This window comes from Leptidea sinapis, chromosome 13, assembly GCF_905404315.1.
Source record: "Leptidea sinapis chromosome 13, ilLepSina1.1, whole genome shotgun sequence".
NCBI classification, from domain to species: Eukaryota; Metazoa; Arthropoda; class Insecta; order Lepidoptera; family Pieridae; genus Leptidea; species Leptidea sinapis.
In genome coordinates, this window is record NC_066277.1 from 3,894,358 (window position 1) to 3,915,779 (window position 21,422).

Here is a 21,422-nt window from a genome sequence, read left to right on the forward strand (position 1 = left end):
TGGCTGCAGCATGTTTTTTATTAATTTTTCTTTTACATAAAACTCTTCACAGCAGACAACATTTACAAAAGTAATTTGTATGAGTTTTTCCCTCTCTGTGGAGGGAAGCAGCATTTTGTACCTTTGTACCCAATAATCAGATCAAAACAACAATACTTTCCGAGTATGAGAAATGAAAAAGTTATTCCACAATTCGGATGAAAGTTTGAAAACGCAACGAGGACGCCACACATACCCACAATTTGTGAGGATGATATTTTTATATGTTGCATGCGGTGCGATGGTGGAATTCGGCGCCCATGATAAATAGTTCTTTGGAAAACTCCATGTTATAAATGGGGTAGAAGACACACAAGTGTGTGAAGTGATCCGGCTCGACGTGTTAAGCGCAGACGAATGTTTTAAGCTGATTTTTTATAAAAATAAGGGACAAGACGAGCAGGACGTTCAGCTGATGGCAATTGATACGCCCCACACATTACAATGCAGTGCCGCTCAGGATTCTTGAAAAAAACAAAAATTTTGAGCGGCACTACGCTTGCGCTCGTCACCTTGCGACATAACATGTTAAGTCTCACATGCCCAGTAATTTCACTAGCTACGGCGCCCTTCAGACCGAAACACATTAATGTTTACACATTACTGCTTCACAGCAGAAATAGGCGTCGCTGTAGTTCCTGTGCAAAGGAGCCTCGTGCTGGTAAAAAGGGGAGTTGTCATGCTCGTCAACGGGCGCTAGTTGTGGTGGCAGTTATCCTGCAGTTAACCAGAAACTCTAGCTTCACGGTTTTAAAATTAAATGTTACTATATTTTTATAATTGCATTAGCATTTTTGCTGCATCACTTCACATAAATTGTAACTGAAATGATTTGAAAAACGATGAAGATGTAAATGTTGATTTTAAAGAGTGGCAATGAGTTGTTTGCCACTTCTTCTCCTTATTAAAGCTCAACGGTGGATTTTATATCCAAAAAAGACAAAATTTTTACATTCAAAAGTGTCATTACCTTGACCTACATCAATAAAGTGATTTCTTTTTGATTTGATACTGACACCAGATCATCCCATGGTATCTGATTTGTTCAGCGTCATATTGAACTTAGACAAGATTAACATAACCTAACCTAAACAATTGTAGCGGGTGTCTGAGAAATGGCGCTAGTGTAGCGGTGTGAAGTATGAGGCGAGTCGTGGAGGGGTGAGGAAAGAGGTGGCGAAGGGTATATAAGCCTTGCTCTCGATTAAATTAGTTCCTCCCGGCCCGGCTGATTGCCCTCCTTCTTCTTCGGGGCTGATCGCCAGGGTCCGCGCAAACCGGCGATAACTCACCGGACTTGACACCAGAGCTGAGGGAACAGGCGCTTCCTCAGCTCCTAAGATTACCACAAAGGGGAGCATCCGCTCCCCCGACAAATGACACCATTTAAAGCGAAGTAGAGGACAGCAGGAGCAATCGCTCCCACCCCAATGACCTGCCCGTATCCACGGGCGGCGAGTGAAATCTGCTGCAGGGGACAAGAAGTCCCGATCAGCATTCCCCCACCGCGCCCTCGCAAGCGCGGCGAGAGAAGACCAAGACGAATTAGTTATTCTGCAGTGATAAAATGTTGTTAAACAATTCCAAGAGTGTATATTTGAAAGTTAAAAGTTATAATTGTTGAATATGTACATAGTGCAGTGGTTTGTGTTGGAATTCTGTTATAATTTTCCCTGACTGCTTTACAAATTTTTATGCTTACTTACATTATTTTTATTTTTTTCGCCGTATATGTGCATTGCCAGAGAATAGTACTGTCGAAGGAGTAAGTAAACTTTCGAAGCTGTGTGTCGTCGAACTATTGTTTTGTCGAACTAATGTCATGTCTAGGCAATGTAAGTTCAATATTACATTCGATTAGTTACATTAAGTCCATTTAAACCAAATATGAGGAGAGATGCCAGATAGTGTATGTATCCTTATAAAGAGTACCCGCTGAACAATATAGTACGAATGAAAGTGAAAGTGCATTAATAAAAATATAATATCTCACCATTCGGGCTCGTCCTCCTTGTCATAGCGTCGGTGAGAGTAGCGACCACCAGATCTGCGGTTGTCCTCTCTGAATAAAATTAAACAAAAAACTATTAAACCGTTCACATGAGTGCAAATTGAAAGGTTACTGCAATGTGTCAGATGTCCGGCACAAAAGTGTCAAAATTTAAGAATAGCATGTGTCATTCCGTTCCATAAAATACGATCGAGGGAAGCGATAGTGGGCGATCCTTATTAAAGTAACCCAGATTTTGTTTAATACTTCGAGCTATTATTATAAAATATTCGTATAATGAATTTAACTATCTACAGTGTATAACTGTTTGTTGTTTTTTAATAAAAATTGTGCAGTTCACAGGCCATTTATATTATAAAAGTTATTAGGTTCGCTAAAGTTTCTATCATCCGAATCAGAATAATAAAATTATTAAAATAACTTGTCGTATAATTTCTACCCTTCTACCCGGATACTTTTCATTCACTACATAAAAACCATTCAGTTCAGTCGTTCATTCGTTCGATGATCCCCATCTCTGAATTATCACTCGGTCCGAGCTGGTTCTCTGTACGCCATATTTGTTTACTATTTAAGATAAGTAACGAAAAATAGACTATACATATAGGACAAAACACAAACATGACCAAAATATTGAAATCCTTTAAAAGATAAAACACAATATAATGACTAAACAAAATATATCGAATATCGATTACCTGTCTCTGTTCTTCTCGTTGTTAAACCGATCATCCCTTTCCCTCTTAATGTCGGAAGAGAAGGAATCTCGGTTGAATGAACGCCTCTCAAACCTAAACATGAAATAAAATTAGACGTTACTAATTAGTATTACTAATCCTGTTGCAATAACTAGAGAAAGAGAGACTCGAATTGCAGAGTCGCTGACGGCTGTTTGACATAAAGACAGAAACTGTGTGATTTTTAGAAAACAATTAAATTGAATAGTATTATTAAATATTACCTTTATGTTATTTTATATAATAAAGACAATTTGTCATTATTAAATTATTTAGTTGTGTACCTACTTAGGTTGGATTTAGATTTTCATCACCCGACCGGTGACCCGACCAACCATCCCGTTTGCTTGGTTTAATCTGCGACGACTCGCGGATACAATACATACATACATAAAAATAAGCCTCTTTCCCGTAGGGGTAGGCAGAGACCACTTCTTTCCACTTGCTACGATCCTTACATACTTGTTTCGCTTTGTCCACTTTCATTGCCTACGGACACAATTACCTACTTAATCAGTAACTACTAATTTTTATAATCGAGACATTTTTATAATCGAATGATTTCATTAGTATATCTCATAATCGTTCCCCCACCACACTAGCTCACCTATCACTGTTAGTCCTTCGGTCGTCGCGGTCACGCTCGGAGTCCCGGTCGCGGTCCCGATCCCGAAGCGCTCCCGGCGGCCGGTAGATGTTATCCGCCTGCCGGAATTCGCTGTCCTCCCAACTGCCAGACGCCGCGTCTCGCACCATAATGCGGCCGGAACCGATGCGGCGACCGACTGGAAAATTACTTTACATTATAACTAACTGACCCAGCAAACATTGTGTTGCCATATAAAGTAATAATATCCGGACGACCGAGCCTTGCTCGGATTTTTAAGAATGTACAAAACTTGAACAAAAAAAAAACTAATAGGACATCTGGATTCGAACCGGGGTCTTCTGCTTTCCGGATCACCCAATGTCCCATCTGAGCTATAATAGTCTTGCATATAGTGGCGAAATTTACCTTTGTTTCTCATTCAAACATGGATAAAACCATTTTTTTAAATTGAAACCTAGCTAGATCGATTTATCACCCCCGAAATCCCCTGCATACTTAATTTTATGAAAATCGTTGGAGCCGTTTCCGAGATTCATATTATATATATACAAGAATTGCTCGTTTAAAGATATAAGATAAAAATCGCGATACAAAAATAGGTGATTATCGAAAAAGGGTGAAATTTTAAGTTGCATGTATTTTTTAATGCCGAATCAGAATAACAAAAAAATATTGTCCAAAAAAAATGTTAAGGGTGAACAACTCTTATCACTAAGGGGTATAAAAAATAGATAGTAGCCGATTCTCAGACCTACTGAAAATGCATATAAAATTTGGTAAAAATCAGTAAAGCCGTTTCGGAACAGTAAGGTAACTAACATTGTGACACGAGAATTTTATATATAAGATAATAATAATAGCCTAGATCATTTATACGTGTAGACAGAGTAACTACAAAAATTAATTGATATACAATATTTTCAAAGAAATACATCGTATCCAATAATAGGCTCGTTAAGATTTCCTACAAATGAAGTGAACTCATCGGTAGGCAGGTATATAATATCATAGTACTTAGGATTTCATAAAATCCCTACCTAGTATTATAAGTGTAAGTTTGTTTGTTACGCCTTCACGCCTAAGCCACTGAAACGATTTTGATTAAATTCTAAACAAAAATAGACTAGAACTTGAAAAAGGACATAGGTAAGGACAGGGTGGAGTTTTGAATTGAAGTTTGTCGTTATCAAAGATGGCACCATGAAAATTTGTATTTAGGCACTTGATAAGAAATAAATATTCGTTCTAGCGGTTTTTGAATTTCGATCTGCGTGGGAATGGAAAAGGGGGACGAAAGAATCCATGCCACGCCTAACTTTGAATTCTATTTTGATTACATTTTTGTGCCAAAAAATTACGTTTTAGCAAATGATGCGAAAACAAAAATAACGTAGTTTGTAAAAAATTATTAGCCACAGCAACTTGTATGTGTTATTGTTTGCAAAGTATTTTAAAAAATAATACTAAATGTTGCCCAAAGTTACGATTCCACGCGGACGAATTCGCGGATGAAGTTAGTAAATATAAAACATAACAATGGGTCGAGACAAATCTTCCACAGCTTCATTAGGCGCCATCTAGTGTCTGGCGCCTTCAATAAAAATCCGATTGAACTTAAACTATGGAAATAACAAGGAAGATGAATTAAATCTTGCCAGTCTTAGATTAATAATACGACTAGAATCTAGATAGTCTCTTGCTGTTAGACAACCGATAAAAACAGGCTAGGAATATTAGTACGTCTTACACTCGCGATTTGTATGACACTTTGTGTCAGTGTGCATGCATTCCTGTATAGCCGAGTGGTCAGCGATCCTACCTACTAAGCTAGAGGTCCCGGGTTCGAATCCCGGTAGGTGCAAGCATTTATATGATGAATATGGATGTTTGTTTCCGAGTCATGGATGTTTAAATGTATTTATGTATGTTTAAGTAAGTATATTGTATTAAATATATCATTGTCTTGTAACCCATAACACAGGTTATGTATGCTTAACTTGGGGCAAGATAATTTGTGTAAAAAGTGTGTCAATATTATTATTATTTCTCAAAATAGATGTTAGTTCTAAATACAATTTTTTTTCACAGCTGTCATAGTCCATCTAGACGTATGCTAGTCTAAGCAGCTGTCTGTATTAACACTTAAAAAAATATGTATTGCCTGTTTTAAATGTTCGTGTGTGCCTAAAAAAGAAGGTAAAAATATTTTGTACCTTCAATTAATTTATTTTAATTTTATCAATGTTGGCAATACCATACAACAAAGGGATATATCTTAAAGCCCGTGTCACCTGTAATTGCCGTATTATATAGGCCTTCATTAAATACTTTATGTACAAGAATGTAAATAAAATAGAGAATATTTTAGTTTAAGCTATAAATTTATAGCTTATGCTAAAAAATTCAAAGGCCAATCATTAAATTCAGTTTGTGGTACCTACCGAAACAGTTGACGTAAAGTACCTATTTTAAAGCAGATTGCTAGCGACAACTCAACGAATACAACAAGAAACGAAGTGACAAATGACAATGACGAAGAATTGAAATGATCTGTCTGTCATTGTCAAAACATAGCGTTCAGGAATAAGGATTTCACTATAACCGAACATATTTTAAAGTGAATCGATTTATTGACTAAATATTGCTCAGTTCTTTTTTCTCATTAGAAAATAATATATTTTATTCATAACATGGCCATTAGAAGTTCAACTATGCTAGGTGCATATGCACTATGCACTAATATTATTTAAATAAAACAACTGGATTTTAATTTTTTTAATCGATTAATATTCATTCGATTACATTTTAATCGATTCTCTCTAGCTTAATGTTTTTTCGATTTGTAGCTTGCAAAATGAGCTAGCATTCTGTATTTTACATCAGAAAAATATAAGCTTTTTTTAAAGTATATTTCAACTTGTTAACATTAGGCCCACGAGTCACATTCTCCTTTATAGGGTATTTTGTAAGGATAGGAAATTTGGCGGTAATAGCGTCTTATAGTACAACTACTCCAAGGCCACACACTCTCTGGGCCTCGCTGGAACATGAAGCTTCCTCCCGTTCCCCATTCACCCCCTCGCACTCGTCCTGTTGCGTCAGTACGGTTTGCAGTTTCATTGCTGTTACATGTGATATTTTCGTGCTATAGCTGCTTTATTTTTGAACATTTCGTTGTAACGTTGTGACTCTTGTTGTTAGTACTGTCAGAAAAATAAATGCTTACTTTTTGTACTTAACCCAGATTCTCTCATTGTTTTTTCATAATTATAATAATATATTGCAAACATGCACACACTTCCTTATCGCGAGCGTTATCAACACTGAATGGATTCAATAACAATATAATAATTTCAAGTGCGTACAACAATAAGTATTAATAATAAACAATAACTGTTTTCTACTTTATATTATAACACACAACCTTATCCCGCGAGTGTTTACAAGACGCTGGTGGCTGCGAAGTGTCCTTGACCTATTTATAGAAAACGCATAATCTTCTTATTTTGCGAGCGGTTAAATAAAGTTGCATTAAGTAATTGACTGCGCAGTTTAAGGAATGCTGACGTCGTGACCTTGACTTATTATTCGTTGAGTACTTACTAAGTATGTACATACCGTACATACTTCTGGCCGTGTCGGGATAATAAAAGCTACTTGATCGAATTTGATGCAATGTTATTAAGGCGAAGAGTAAGCAGAAAACACGCAAACATGGTGTTTTTAGACAAGTTTTGTGGTGAAAGTATAGCATTTCGAGCTATGAACACTACTTAATCCTGTTACACATATCCTTAAGTCTTATTTGTAGGTTGCTATTGGTTATAGTTAACACTGCCGAGCCTTTTTGAACTACCACTTTTCTTTGAAGTTAAGTTTTTTCGCATGGCGTGACGCTTTTTTTTGGTACTTCTCTCAGAAAAGTTATTCTTATAGCTTGTACTTTTTTGTGTAGGTTTATTTATTCAGATAAGTAGTGAATAACGAGGATTGTAAGCATATAAACTGAGGGGTGGGTTCTTTGATAGGGCAATAGGATAAGCGGCTTACCTGATAGTAACTTAATTTATACAGCTGCAAATGGACATATGCAGTACCTGAGGTATGCACAATTTTCGAAGGAATCTAAGTCATATCGGTTCGGGAATGCTGCAACCAACAGATAATTCCACAACTACTTAGCTGTATGAGACAACAAGTTTGTTCAGAAAGGCTTGGGGGAAAAATCATGAAATTAGTATATCAAAAATGAATGAATGGCGCCTATATCTGCCTAACTGACCTGACTAACATCTTATGTTTCAACGTGACGGGCGCAATTATTGTAGTGCCGCTCAGAATTTTGGGGGTATTCAAGAATCCTTTGCGGCACTGTATTGTAATGGGCATGGCGTATCAGTTACCGTCAGCTGAACGTCCTGATCGTCTCGTCCCTTACTTTCACTAAAAAAACCCTTTTGCACTAAAGAAATAAAAATTATAAAATTTGTAAGTACATAATAGTTATAGTAGCACAATTAAGCGTCCTAATCGCTATTCAGCGTTCTTATCGCTATTCAGCGTCCTAATCGCTATTCAGCGTGCTTATCGCTATTCAGCGTGCTTATCGCTATTCAGCGTGCTTATCGCTATTCAGCGTCCTAATCGCTATTCAGCGTTCTAATCGCTATTCAGCGTGCTTATCGCTATTCAGCGTGCTTATCGCTATTCAGTGTGCTTATCGCTATTCAGCGTGCTTATCGCTATTCAGCGTCCTAATCGCTATTCAGCGTTCTTATCGCTATTCAGCGTCCTAATCGATATTCAGCGAACTCTTCCAGGTAACCTAAAGGCGCAGATGACCCCTTATCGACAGCTCACCTTCACTGACCTCTTTTATATACCACTGTACTGGCGGCTGTCAAAGTGCTTTTGTGCCTGTTTGATATTCACCATTTTGGCGCTGTTGGCCATGTAGTGAGAGTCTGCGGTACTAAAACTAGTGATGAAAACCTCAGCTAAACAAACATCGATAGATGGTGAAACTATTCACAAAAAGATAAAAATTGTGTACGTTATTATGTTGATTCCTGAAGTATAAATAACACGGAAAACGAACGAAATTAATTCAAAATGCAAAAATACTTCAGAGTACTGTACGCTTCTCTCGCAGCCATTTGTCAAAATTAGTTCTGTGGACGACCGCGAGTGGCCATTCAAATAGACATAATAAAATTTGCTGTCAAACATATGGAATAACCTATCCAGTGGTATCTATACAGGTCAGAGGCTCACCTTGCTCAGTCTTCTGTATCTGCGGGGTCGCGGTGGAGAGTGGCGACTCCGGCCTGGTTCGAGTCAGCTGAGGTGGGGGCTGTGCTACCGAGCCAGGCCCACCGCAGCCCGAAGTGAAGGAGCGCCGCTGCGGGGACAGGACGATGCCTGATCCGGTCTCGCTCTCTTTACGAACACGCTCACGAGGGTCCGCCGAGCGTCGCTCGCGTTCACGATCACGGTCTCGACCGAAACCAGCCTGAGTCAAAATATGAGAAATGTTGGTCAGCCAAATTACACACACATGCAATTTAAGCATAAATAAAACTTGAACAAAAATAGAAACTTCTTGAAATTAATTGCTCACTCATTAAATAGAATATTTTCTGTTGTCACATCTAGTAACTCGTTATCCATGAATCTATGTAATCTTGTGTAGTAAGTTGTGAGTAACTGAGTAGCGAGTGGTGACTCATCCGTGGCTCGCGTCGACTGTTGACGTCGACCGTCCCGCGTCGGTATGATTTTAATGCGATGATGTTTTAAAACTACCCACTGATATTATATTTTTATGTATTAGAAATTTATATAAGCTATACTTACCTACTTAACCTATTTCAATTACTATGTATTTACTGTATGCAATTTTGTAAGCCACTTTTTATAACATAGCCTGTAAGTTCCATTGAAGTAGAAATACCTTTATGGAACAATAAACGTCTAAAGCCACATGTATGCAATATGGGTGACATACCCAACACCAGAGGACTTTAAGAATACCTTCGTCACCTAACCATAAGGTTAAATTATTAAAACTTTCGCGAGACATCGTTAACTTATTTAGTAATACGGCTTTACTCACGTCAAATTATAGTAGGTTCGATATGGTAAAAGTATTGGCTCGTGATAAAAAAAGCTTTGCGTCTCACAAGCTGGTGGAAGCCATAGAAATCGACCGTCGCCCTAATTTTAATAGAGACAAGGGTTGGGCTCTGCCACCTACTTGGAAACCAGTGTTGCAAAACGCGTCTCAATAATGCGCCTATTTCTGCCATGAAGCAGTAATATGTAAGCATTACTGTGTTTCAGTCTAAAGGGCGCCGTAGCTAGTGAAATTACTGGGCAAATGAGACTTAACATCTTATCTCTCAAGGTGACGAGCGCAGTTGTAGTGCCGCTCAGAATTATTGGGGTTTTTCAAGAATCCTGAGCGGCACTGCATTGTAATCAGCTGAACGTCCTGCTCGTCTCATCCCTTATTTTCATTAAAAAAAGACCCATAGTGCCGATGATCACGTAGTGGACATTGTGAGTACATTTTGTGCACCAGTGGATACCAATAGTGACACCGTGTCAGTGATACGGTGCACGCGGTGTGCGCACTGCGAGCACAAGTCCGCAGTAACAGACGGGACGTTATCGCGAACTCCCTACACTCATCCGGATGAAGGAAACTAGTCGGTACTCACACTGATGAACCGTGAGTAACCCTCACCAAGTTCTGACCCTTATTTTGTTTATAAGATGGTTTATTTTGCATGGTCCTATAGCTTGTTGCAATAGCTTTCCGATACATTCACTCAAATCATCCTAATTATAGACAGAACGCTGCGCGGACGCCAAAATCGCGCTGATCTGTGGCATACCGCGTAAAGGCATTTTAACGAGCAAAAAAGAAAACAAATGTCTTATGATCATTCTGAAACACTAGAAGTGCCTACTCCTTAATAAAACAATAACAAACCTTATTGTTACCGCTCCCCTCCCCCTTGGAACCGTTATCTTCTTCCGTTGGAGAATCGGGATTCTTCTTCAGCACCCTTCAACAAAAAAATCAAATCAGTTCAGATGTTTTCTTGACACACGCAAAAAAAGTACCAACCAACTGAAATCGTTACGTCATAAATACGAATATAATTTGTTTGTTATAGTCCGGTCAATCTAGAGCAAAGGATCTCAACGTGGGCGATAACGCCCCCTTGTGGGGGTTTGAGACTTTCGGGGGGGGCAGTAGAAGACCCAGAGAAAATTAGGGGGCATTGAGATGGCGCAGACGGGGCGTGGGTTGATTTAAAATATAGTCTAAAAAGGCAAAAAAATACACGAAGATACTCTAGAAAAAAACATATTCTCAAAGTGGGCGGTGAGCACAGTAAGGTTGAGAAACTATTATCAAGAGTCTAGACATTAGAAGGTGCGTATAATCACAACAAGCAAAACTAAAATTGTTAAGAACATAATCGATATATATAAAAGATAATGTATGTTTGTATGTTCCCTAATAACCCCTAAACTATTCGACCTGAAATCTCAATGAAATCTTTTGCAATAGATTCGTTTAATCTCAAGGAAAGTTTACATAATATATAATTTATATGGCAAGACAACGTTTGCCATGTCAGCTATAAATGAAATTTTAAGGTCCCCATCATTACCGTGTATGGATAAATATTTACCTCGAGTGAGGTCAAAGGTCAGAAAGTGTTATATTTCGCGATTTTCAGCAAAACTGTAAGATTTATCATAAAAGACAAAAATTATTGTAGATCATAAAATTATCTATTCTTTTTCTCCTACGAGCCACCGTTTCTGAGAACTATTCAAAAAGTTGAAGTTGCTATCGTCATAATACGCGCTCGTTTCCACGCTACCCTCTGTTCCATTGAAGAAGTCTACTTAGCGCGCTTACTTTTTATCGCTATATCTTAGACCAAGTATAGTAACTAGACATCGGTTTGGCGTGGCCAACATTCTTCTTCTTCTTCGCGTGCCTCTCCGACTAGCGAAGGTTGGCGGTCAGCTTGGTAGTTTTAATTGTTTGTCCTTCGCGAGACAAAATAGTTCTGCCGCACTCGCAATGCCAGTCCACTCTCGGATGTTGCGCAGCCAAGACTTTTTTCTGCGACCTACGCCTCTTCTTCCGGCAACTTTTCGTCTATATGCCCACATTTCAAAAGCTTCTATACGTTTTCTGAGGTCTTCTTTTATAGTCCACGCCTCACATCCGTATAGAAGTATGGGCCAGATGTAACAGTGCAGTAAACGAGTGCGCAAGGAAATCTTAAGACCACGGTTGCACAGCACTTTTTTCATTTTACTAAAGGTGCTTCGAGCCACTTCAATTCTGGTCTTAATTTCTTGGTCGCTATTCCAGTTGTCATTTAACCACGTACCTAGATATTTGTATTTGCGCACTCTTTCTAGTTTTTGGCCTGCTACTGTAATGTCAAAGTCATCAATTTCTTTCTTGCCATGTCCGTGGCCAACATGATTCAGATAATATCCTATATATATAGATATATAATATAACACAAGTGTTTTTTCACTATCACTTTTACATCCAAAAACACAACATCGCACCATATTTTCTTCGATTGTACTTAAAATTGTCACTGATGTTGAATAAGTAGTGGATATTTCACACGTTTCACAACAATAATAGCTTATTTTTATAGACGCAAATAAAAGTAAACAAAATATCTGTGCAGCGCTGTCAAGTTTGTTTAGCACACCGGGTGTGCTGACCTTGAAAAAACCTGCACGCATGGCGAAACAAAAAATTTAATCACTGTATCTCATTTCTTTACATAAGATTCGCATAAGTTTTTCTTTTTCTCGTGTGGGTGAGACGGAAGCTATCAATTAGTCTAGATACTATACTTGGTCTATGTGAGAAGCGGTGGCTCAAAGTCAAAAGTATGGGTGAATTTTTTATAGATAATTTTATGATCTACAACCTCAAGTAATTTAATTAAATTATTTTTTTTTCCATACACGGGAATGATGGGGAATTTAAAATTATGTTATTATTATTCCTGATATTCAAGCTTGTTGATTTTATGCACCTTCACTCTCATTTTTTGGTCTAGATTGACCGGACTAATAATTATACTTTCACGCCTTAAATACTCAACCGATAATCATGAAATTTCATTCATTTTGTACACACGTTGTCAGGGATCCATGGTACGTTTTATGTGAACATTTTTAAGTGTTAACAACGGAGTGTGATACGAATTTAAGGCGAAGAAGCTGCGGACAAATGCATAATCCTACTATGTATAATCCTGGTAAATGTATGCAAAATATACTCGCACTTCGCACGACACGCCACAAATTAGGATATCATCCCCGCCATGTGGATGCGTCCTCCACGCTTTTTTTCCACGTACTGTAAAGCTGTGGATGAGCTTCCTTGTGCGGTGTTTCCGGGACAATACATGGGTACCGTCAAAAAAAGCGCGTAGCGCATCCTCTGGTGTTGCAAGAGAATATGGGCGGCGGTGATCGCTTAACACCAGGTGACCCGTACGCTCGTTTGTCCTCCTTTTCCATATAAAAAAAGATACTTACAGAGCCAATGCTTCGCAGCCAGCGAACGCGTTCTCCAGACCCTGGGTGACCAGCGGTGAGTTTCGTATCCGCATAAGCTGCTCAATGGTGTAGGTGAAAGGTTTCCGGGCTGGGCCAACGGCGAGTACCGCGGGGTCACCTCCCCCCGACATACCATTCTCTTCGTGACCTGATAAAACATACAAAGTATAAAGTATCTGTCGTTTATGGAAATAAGGGAATTAGTACTGGAACGAGTAGAGTCCTATTCTCGTTTTCTTACGACAATATATTTTTTTTTTATGAAAATAAGGGACGAGACGCGCAGGACGTTCAGCTGATGGTAAGTGATACGCCCTACCTAGTACAATGCAGTGCCGCTCAGTATTCTTGAAAACCCAAAAATTCTAAGCCGCACTACAATTACGCTCGTCACCTTGAGACGTAAGATGTTAAGTCTCATTTGCCCAGTAATTTCACTAGCTACGGCGCCCTTTAGGCAGAAACACAGTAATGCTTTACGCTACATTACTGCAGAAATAGGCGCCGTATATGACATGTTATGTACAGATAAATTACTTTCGAGACGTTTTTGCATTTGTAGCAGTATTTCTATATTTACAGAAATTCTAAGCTTGAAATTTGAATTTCCTTGTACAGTCAGAAGAAGAGGTTCGTTACATTTTTAAGAAAACAAAACATTTTTAAGAAGACAATATTACATTAACAATCAAAAGTGAATGGTGAATGTCAAATAAATAATAATTATACTTATAAACATTGCTAATTATTGTCTGGTACTGAGTAGGTATTTTTTTTTTTTTTAGTGATTTATTCTTATGGTTTATAATATATATTTTTCAGTGTTATTATTGTAAAATTATTAGAAATTTCAAAAAACAAATGACATTTAAGATATAAATTACAGTTAACACAAATGATTCATCGGATGAAAGTGAGGATTGGTACGAAATGTCTGTACTTGCAAGAAATTAAAAAAAATATAGTTTAATACTAATATTCACTATTTAAATCATGTTTAATATTATTAGTTTCATATGAAGTACCTGGCCATAAAAATTATAAAAGTAAGAGTATTGTTTTATTTATTTATGTGCTGACCGTACACGTAAACACACACACACACAAATGTGATTTACCTGTACGCGCTTTATTTGAAGGTGCCTATGTCTTAGAAACACCGCAATATTCTTACCCCCTTATTCATAATGGTCCGCTAACTTTAAACAGCCGCTAAGGAGTGTTTTTTCTCATTCTGACTTAGGTCAATAGAAGAAGACAGAGTGAGAATTAGCAATGCTTTAAGTTAGCAGACTATTATGAATAAGGGGGTTAGATTTCCATATAATACATCAACAGTGTACGCCACGCAAAGGTTTTGTTGTCTTTGTCTGCTAAGCGGGGTATGACAGAGACAATCGATGCGTCAGACGCGCTTTCTACATACGCCTAAAATGTGTAAAATTAATCGCCTCTGTACGAGAGTAAATGACCAGCTATCCTACAAAACAAGACAAGGGACTTGTAAGAGATCATATTTCCGGTTATTACATAAAAAATTAAAATCTAAAAGATAACCTACGTTTACTAACCTCTCGGCAAAAGTCGTTACTAAGCCGGTGTAAAGAGCGAGAGACATGGCGTTGGTAATATAAGTCAGGCGTTTTTATACGCTGAAATCAGGTTCCACGTTTTGGCTTCACTTTAAAATATAATGCACGAAATAAGCAGCGTTAAGGCATGGTTTCAAATAGGTAGTGCTAATTAAGACTTGAAAACGATCTACTAATTATAAATAACCAAATTCTCAAAATAGTAAATATGTAATAGAAAACACCAACTCTGCGAAAATGTGCTTATAAGTTGCAGAAAGCATTCTTAAAGATAATATCTCATTATGGGTATGTTCCGATATGCACTGCGAGCACCGCACAGTGCTATCACTGTAGAAACATTCGTTGCGTTAAGGACTGCCAGTATACTGCCGCAGTACCCTAGGGAAGGATATGACGTCATAAATCGCCGCCATATTCTACTGTGAGCACTGGCGTTTACGAGGTAACGTACTCGCAGTACTTTGATCACGTGATCAGATCAAAACCACTCGAGTGCCTAACGTTTTATAAACAATACCTACAGTTTAATCCCAAATAGTTTTAATTTGACAGTACTTCAACAACGGTTTTTTTAATAAACTAGAAAACTTTAATACACTCATTTGAATGCTGCGCTAAATGCGGTGGACAGCATACGGGATTGCGTTCCGTTTTAAATAGTAACCAATATAACTGGCTATAAAGGAACGGCTTCACAGTATACTAAATTGACGTCACACTGGACAGTGGTCGCAGTGCATATCGGAACATACCCTATATCACATGCTATCTTTGACTTTCAAATGAAAAAGAAAGTGACGGTATTATATTTAGTGAAACATTAACTTTATGGATGCTTTCTGCAACTAGCGGTATTTCACTAAGTTGTTACAAATATAGCAAAACTTCAATCGGAATTAAATCAAAATGGCGGAATAATGTGCCTTATTTTGGCCGTGACTCTGCTTGATTTGTAGGCTTTGTAACTACATAAAAGGTATCCTTTCATATTATCGAACAATATAGTGGTATTAAATTAAAAAAAATGCACTTCAAGAACTGACTTTAAAAAAAATAATACTATTAAGAAATATAATAACTTACACCACGAAACACGCTTAACCCTCTTGGACGGAGGCCCAGCGCGGACCCTGGGCGGAAGCCTAGCTGGCACCTTCCACATCACGCTTTGATATCGATGCAAAAAAACATGGACGGCACATTCGTACAGGGAGGCTTTCTCGTCACCCGGGTACAAGTTGGCCGCGAGCGCTGCTAATTTCCTAGCCCGACGTCTTTGCGATCGAGTGCCTGCTCTACTACGACGTCTGCTGCGCCTTTTACGACCTTTCTTCGACAATTCATTTGCAGCATCCTTCACTACCATTGTTGCTCACGCGTCAAACAAAATGGCGGAACGCGGGATTTAGAAAACAAAGCCTAACTATCTCAATTGCTAAAACTAAATATAAATTATGATTAAAATAATAAAACTAACTATTTACAACGAATAATAAAAACTAAACTTATAATAGAGTTGTCGTCGCAACGAATCGTAAGCAATAAGCGCGCAAATCTACGTAAGGCAAGAACGACCGGCGCCCTTTATCTACGTATTGATGGTACAATGAAAAAATTCACGAGAAACTTTTCGTAACTATCGCGGACACTTGTGCTGCCAACGGAGACGTTACAAAGACTAGAAGTTGCCGCGATACATACACATACTGGCGACCGATATCATAATTACCCCAAATCATTTTACATCTACCCTCAATTCTTTGAAAATTTAACACATTGATTGAATAATACTAAACATGCGTCATTAAAGAAATCCGTTACAAAAAAATATGATTTTTACACGAAATACGAAATAAAACATGATTTTGCAGCGATACTTAGTCTCTTGACTAATAAAAAATAATTTAACATAGATAACAAAGCCGCTTTTCGCTATCTGCCATATAATGGGTAATTCCTGAAGCAGGCAACGGCTTTTAATGCTATTTGATGATTTTACCATCTTACAAGTACTTAGTAAAGGTATGGTCTTACGATACAATGCAATTTCCATATTATACTAGCTTGTCTATAAAGAGAGTATACAGGTTTACAACACGAGCAAAATCGAAATCCAAAATTTATTACACAGACATAATATCTTTGATGATCATTTCGATATTTCCAAGTAGCGCAAACTAGCAGTCTGTGTCGTTCACAGTGGCTGAACTACGTTGATTTATTACGTGCTAAAGTTATTAGAAAATAGATAGTAACATTATCGTTTCGGATCAAAATTCATCAACAAAACTAGAAAATAATTGTTTCAATGTGCGTATATGTTTGTTGCGGGCAAATGTTTTATTCCTAAGACTTAACCCTTATCTAAAAAGAATATTGCGATATCACTACATATAATAAAACAAGGTCCTCCGCCGCGTCTGTCTGTCTGTTCGCGATAAACTCATAAACTACTGCACCGATTTCCATGCTGATGTCACCGATGCATAGCATGGTTTACGAGGAAGGTTTTAGTATGTAATTTGTTTTAATCTTTATCATTTTATTACTTCATAATATAACAAAATTTTTCAGAAATACGTTTTTGTTTCATTTTTAACTCATTAACTTTGATTACACATTTTCGTTAGGCTACATTATTCCTATACTTAAATCATATATTTTTCTATTGACAGAACAGCGTCTGTCGGATCAACTACTTAAAATTTAAAATGGATATATATATCTAGGGTTTTGAAACAGATTATTTGAATCAAGTACAATGAGGGACCCCTGACCTTCAAAAACCCCTGCATTGCACCCTTCAAGTATTAACAGCTACGGGACTAAACCCTTTAATGTAACATTTACATTACTTCCATAACAATAGACAATAATAGGCAATGAATGCATGCCCTAAAAGATGCCTAGATTCAGCATTCACTTTAAATGATAATCAAACTTAATTTAAATCATTTTTTACTTTAGAATATTCATAACTGTATTCGATCTTTTAATTTCAACAATATTTAATTAGATCTTAATTAAATCTTGTCTCAGTTATATACTTATCGGTATGAAGGTAACCTGAGCCTAAGAAAAGGTTCTAAGATATACATTTTTAATGGTATCCATTTTCCATGTAGAGATTTTAATGTTTATGTGTATGACCAGACTTCAAAAGTATAACACCCCTTTTTATATATGGAAGGAATGTTCAAAACAAAAGTATTATGTTATTCAAAAGAATTGTTAAAAAATGTTTGTGTGGTAAAGGTTACTATAACATAAATGACTTTCTTAATGATACCACAGATTGGGAATGGAGCAACCTATTATTATCAGGCTATTAAATAATAAGTTTAATTGTACAATGTTACTTTAATTGTAAAACATATTTTTGATGAAAAAAAAAACCCGCTGAGTTTGTTGCGCCCATTCTTCTCAGGCCTGAGGCATTCATTTTGGAATGGGTGATAGTTTTTTGACTTTCAATAAGTGATTTCACATCCTATTTTGAATAAAATTATTTGAATTTGAATATAAATCAAATCCACTTTATTCATCTAGGCCAAGGAAATGAAACTTATGAATATCAAAAGTTTTATATGCAAAATCAATTGATTACACTAATTCAATAGCACACATTCTGAATGTGATAACAGCAGTCAGAAAAGTAATCGTCTTAGAGACATCGGTATCACATCATACATCACAAATGAAACAGCGTTTCAGAGTTGTCAATTTACCATGATAAGAAGAATCTACATACCTTGATTGATTATTAATACTCTCTTCATGTCACTTTTATTTTGCAACTTTGATTTTCTTTCTATTCTCTTGTCATTAGTGTGTTCATTGTATTGAATGGAAGGAAAACAATTAAAATCTCAAAATTTCATTCAGGTCTTTATCGTTATTCATTCAAGGATTCTGTGGATGCTCAATCTTACCATACATAGACTTTGAACACATTTAAAGTACATAATATATGAGTTAGAAGAGACTTGGCAGGGTCAAAGTTGATAGTTTTAGAGTCAGAATGTAAGATAAGTGGCAGTTGACAAAATGTGTTACTAAATAGAGGTAATCAAGGTAAATTTCTTTGCTGTTGATGAATAAAAAAATCTAAAAAATTATTACCAATACATCTCTTATGAGTGTCATTTGTTTCTGAAATAGTGATAGTGATTTAAATTACACAAAAAAAAGATTTCTCAGGGAATCAATGAAGGAAAATCAGGGAAAAAAATCAGGGAGAAAATGGGATCTATTGTTTATCAAAACCATGGTAACACCATCATGATGCACAGCACTGGTAGATTACTTCACAATGGCTATTAAGATTGAATAAATGAAGAAATTAATGTAGGTCATGATTCAGAATAGTGATATACCTATATAAATAACACATTCACTGCTATACTATACCCAAAAATTCAAAATTTTGTCACACTGTGTGGTGACTATGGGGTGTAGAGCCAGTCTCATTTTACTACACTTCTGTAAGATATATCCAGTCCATAAGTTTAAGTATAAGTCCATATAACTTAAACTTCTAAACTTTTTTTTACAGGCAACAAAATGCAAAACAATGTCTTATTGCACCCCTCTGATGTACTTTAGTAAGCAGACTAAGATAATAAAAGAAATGCTGTGATTCAAAAATCACAAGCTTATCAAATTTTAAAAAATGCATCACTAGACTGATATATACAACTAGCTGACCCGACAGACATTCTTCTGTACATAATAAATAAAATACTGTTTTAATGAATTTGTCAATATTTATATAAATTATTTCGTAAATATGCTCCCTGTTGTTATAATGAAATTGTTTCACAGCCGAACTGTCAAACTGTGTGTCAATAAATTAGAAAATAAGTCCATGCAAAACAAATATTGGAAATAAAAATAATTATGGATCCCAAATCAAAATAAAAACTATCCCATCTCTCAAGTTGGACTGACCTCCATAAAGTACTCCCCATTAAAATCCATTCAATAGTTTTGGAGTTCACTGAGAAAAAACATCAGGACACTTGATATTATATATATATATATATACAATATAAACTTAATTGTCTACAGAATACTATTTGATTCTAATACTAGTAGTGCCTACATAAACTGAAATTTTTCATCAAAAAGGTATGAAACTACTAAATATATATTATTAGCATCAGTACTCTTTTAAGTACCAATATTCCTTAGACTGACTAACCCTTTTGATGTACATTTCATATAAAAAATATTATGTATTAGAAGTCCGTTTACTTGTTTCTGCAGTTTTATGTAATTGTTGTTTATATAAATCTTGTTAGAATGATCTTAAGCTATTAGGACATCACAAGATTGTAGTCTTTGCAAATAATTAAAAATCTATTATTTATATGCCAGAATGTCGGCAGCATTAAAACTAAATAAATATTTTTGTTACCTGGTTGGACAACATCATCGTTTTGGATCTCTTCCGTAGGTTTCTCCTTCAATGTAGACAATAGACTCACAGCTGACATAGCTTTCAATCTCTCACAATATATCTCAGTCTTCTTTGAATTTATTATTTCTACTAAAAATCCAAAATATTTTTACAGTATTTACAATATAATATTAGAAACTAATCTATCACCTATGTATTGTTTATATCACAGACTTCGTTTTTCAGCAATGACCCGTATAAACGTCCACGAATCAAAATATTATTTACACAATTCTAGGTACAATAAACTAATTTACAAATTAAAAACTAACGATTATCATCTAAATATAACAAATATACGTTCTAGTGGTCACAAGGCAGTCATAACGAAAAGAATTTGTCAGTTTCTCATGCAAAAATATATAAAACGTCCGCCATATGCCTTTTGAGACCTGCATTACCTTACCAAATTGCAAAGATGGAAAAATTTATAATGTATTCGAGAAATCATTGACAATGTTATTTGGCACCCTAACACTAAGTTGCCATTGTTTATTTTTTTTATTCCACGGTCTGTGTGGCAACTTTTAACCCTTCAAATTCAAATATTTTTATTCAAAATAGGATTTAGAACCACACATTGAGATAATGTTCTGTAATCAAATCTACCACAAATTTGAAAATGTATGCCTCAGACCTGAAAAAAACGGGCGCAAGAAACTCAGAAGACTTTTTTAAATCGATACAATCGAATTTAAAATTTAAATTCACTCACTATTGTGTTATCATGAAGTCTTTTAAGGTAAAGTACCTTAACCACATAGGTATGCTAGGTAGTAATAGATACATTTGTTTTTAACATTTTCTGAGATCTTGTAGTACAAGTGTTTATTATACATTCGTCTAACGACGTACTAACTCAATTATCAGAGTAGTAGTCATAAAAAATAATATTTGTTGTTGTTTTATTTATTTATATCATTGGTAACAAAACCATCAGCTCAAACCAAAATACAATTAAATAAGCCTATTTAAATCATTTTTCAGTATACTCGATTACAAGAAAATCCACCGTAACTATATGGGCCTTTATGTTTGTTCCTGGTATTAACATAATGGCATAGTAAGTGTTAGCATAATAGCAATTCCTAATATTAGATTACATGGTTTCTTCTGCATATAATCATTAATATTATATTGGACGCCTCCAACAACCTTGCTATGTGGGTGTAGTGCATACATCCCACTACAATTAAAATGTCGTCACCAGTTTTATTATATGTCGGTATTGATGTTACGTATTAGGTAACCCAATGTTTTCATTTGAAAACGCCACTCATCATTTAGGAAACCTTCTGAAAAACTATAGAGTAGTAAATAACCCTCCCCTTATCATTTTAAA

General features: G+C 36.3%; 1 protein-coding gene across 4 annotated transcripts in view; it reads right to left on the reverse strand.

Moving 5' to 3' along the window:
• LOC126967755 (eukaryotic translation initiation factor 4E transporter-like) overlaps positions 1-20,462 on the reverse strand; it is a 55,678-nt gene extending 35,216 nt beyond the window's left edge. For all 4 annotated transcript variants that reach the window (XM_050812428.1, XM_050812430.1, XM_050812429.1 and 1 more), the window contains exons 1-7: positions 20,039-20,462; positions 13,004-13,172; positions 10,395-10,470; positions 8,672-8,909; positions 3,395-3,572; positions 2,749-2,841; positions 2,033-2,101 (exon numbers count right to left, since the gene is read on the reverse strand). In XM_050812428.1, coding sequence (XP_050668385.1) covers positions 2,033-2,101; positions 2,749-2,841; positions 3,395-3,572; positions 8,672-8,909; positions 10,395-10,470; positions 13,004-13,172; positions 20,039-20,117 — 902 coding nt within the window. In that variant the 5' untranslated portion in view covers positions 20,118-20,462. The remainder of the gene's footprint in view (positions 1-2,032; positions 2,102-2,748; positions 2,842-3,394; positions 3,573-8,671; positions 8,910-10,394; positions 10,471-13,003; positions 13,173-20,038) is intronic.
• Positions 20,463-21,422: the final 960 nt, after the last annotated feature.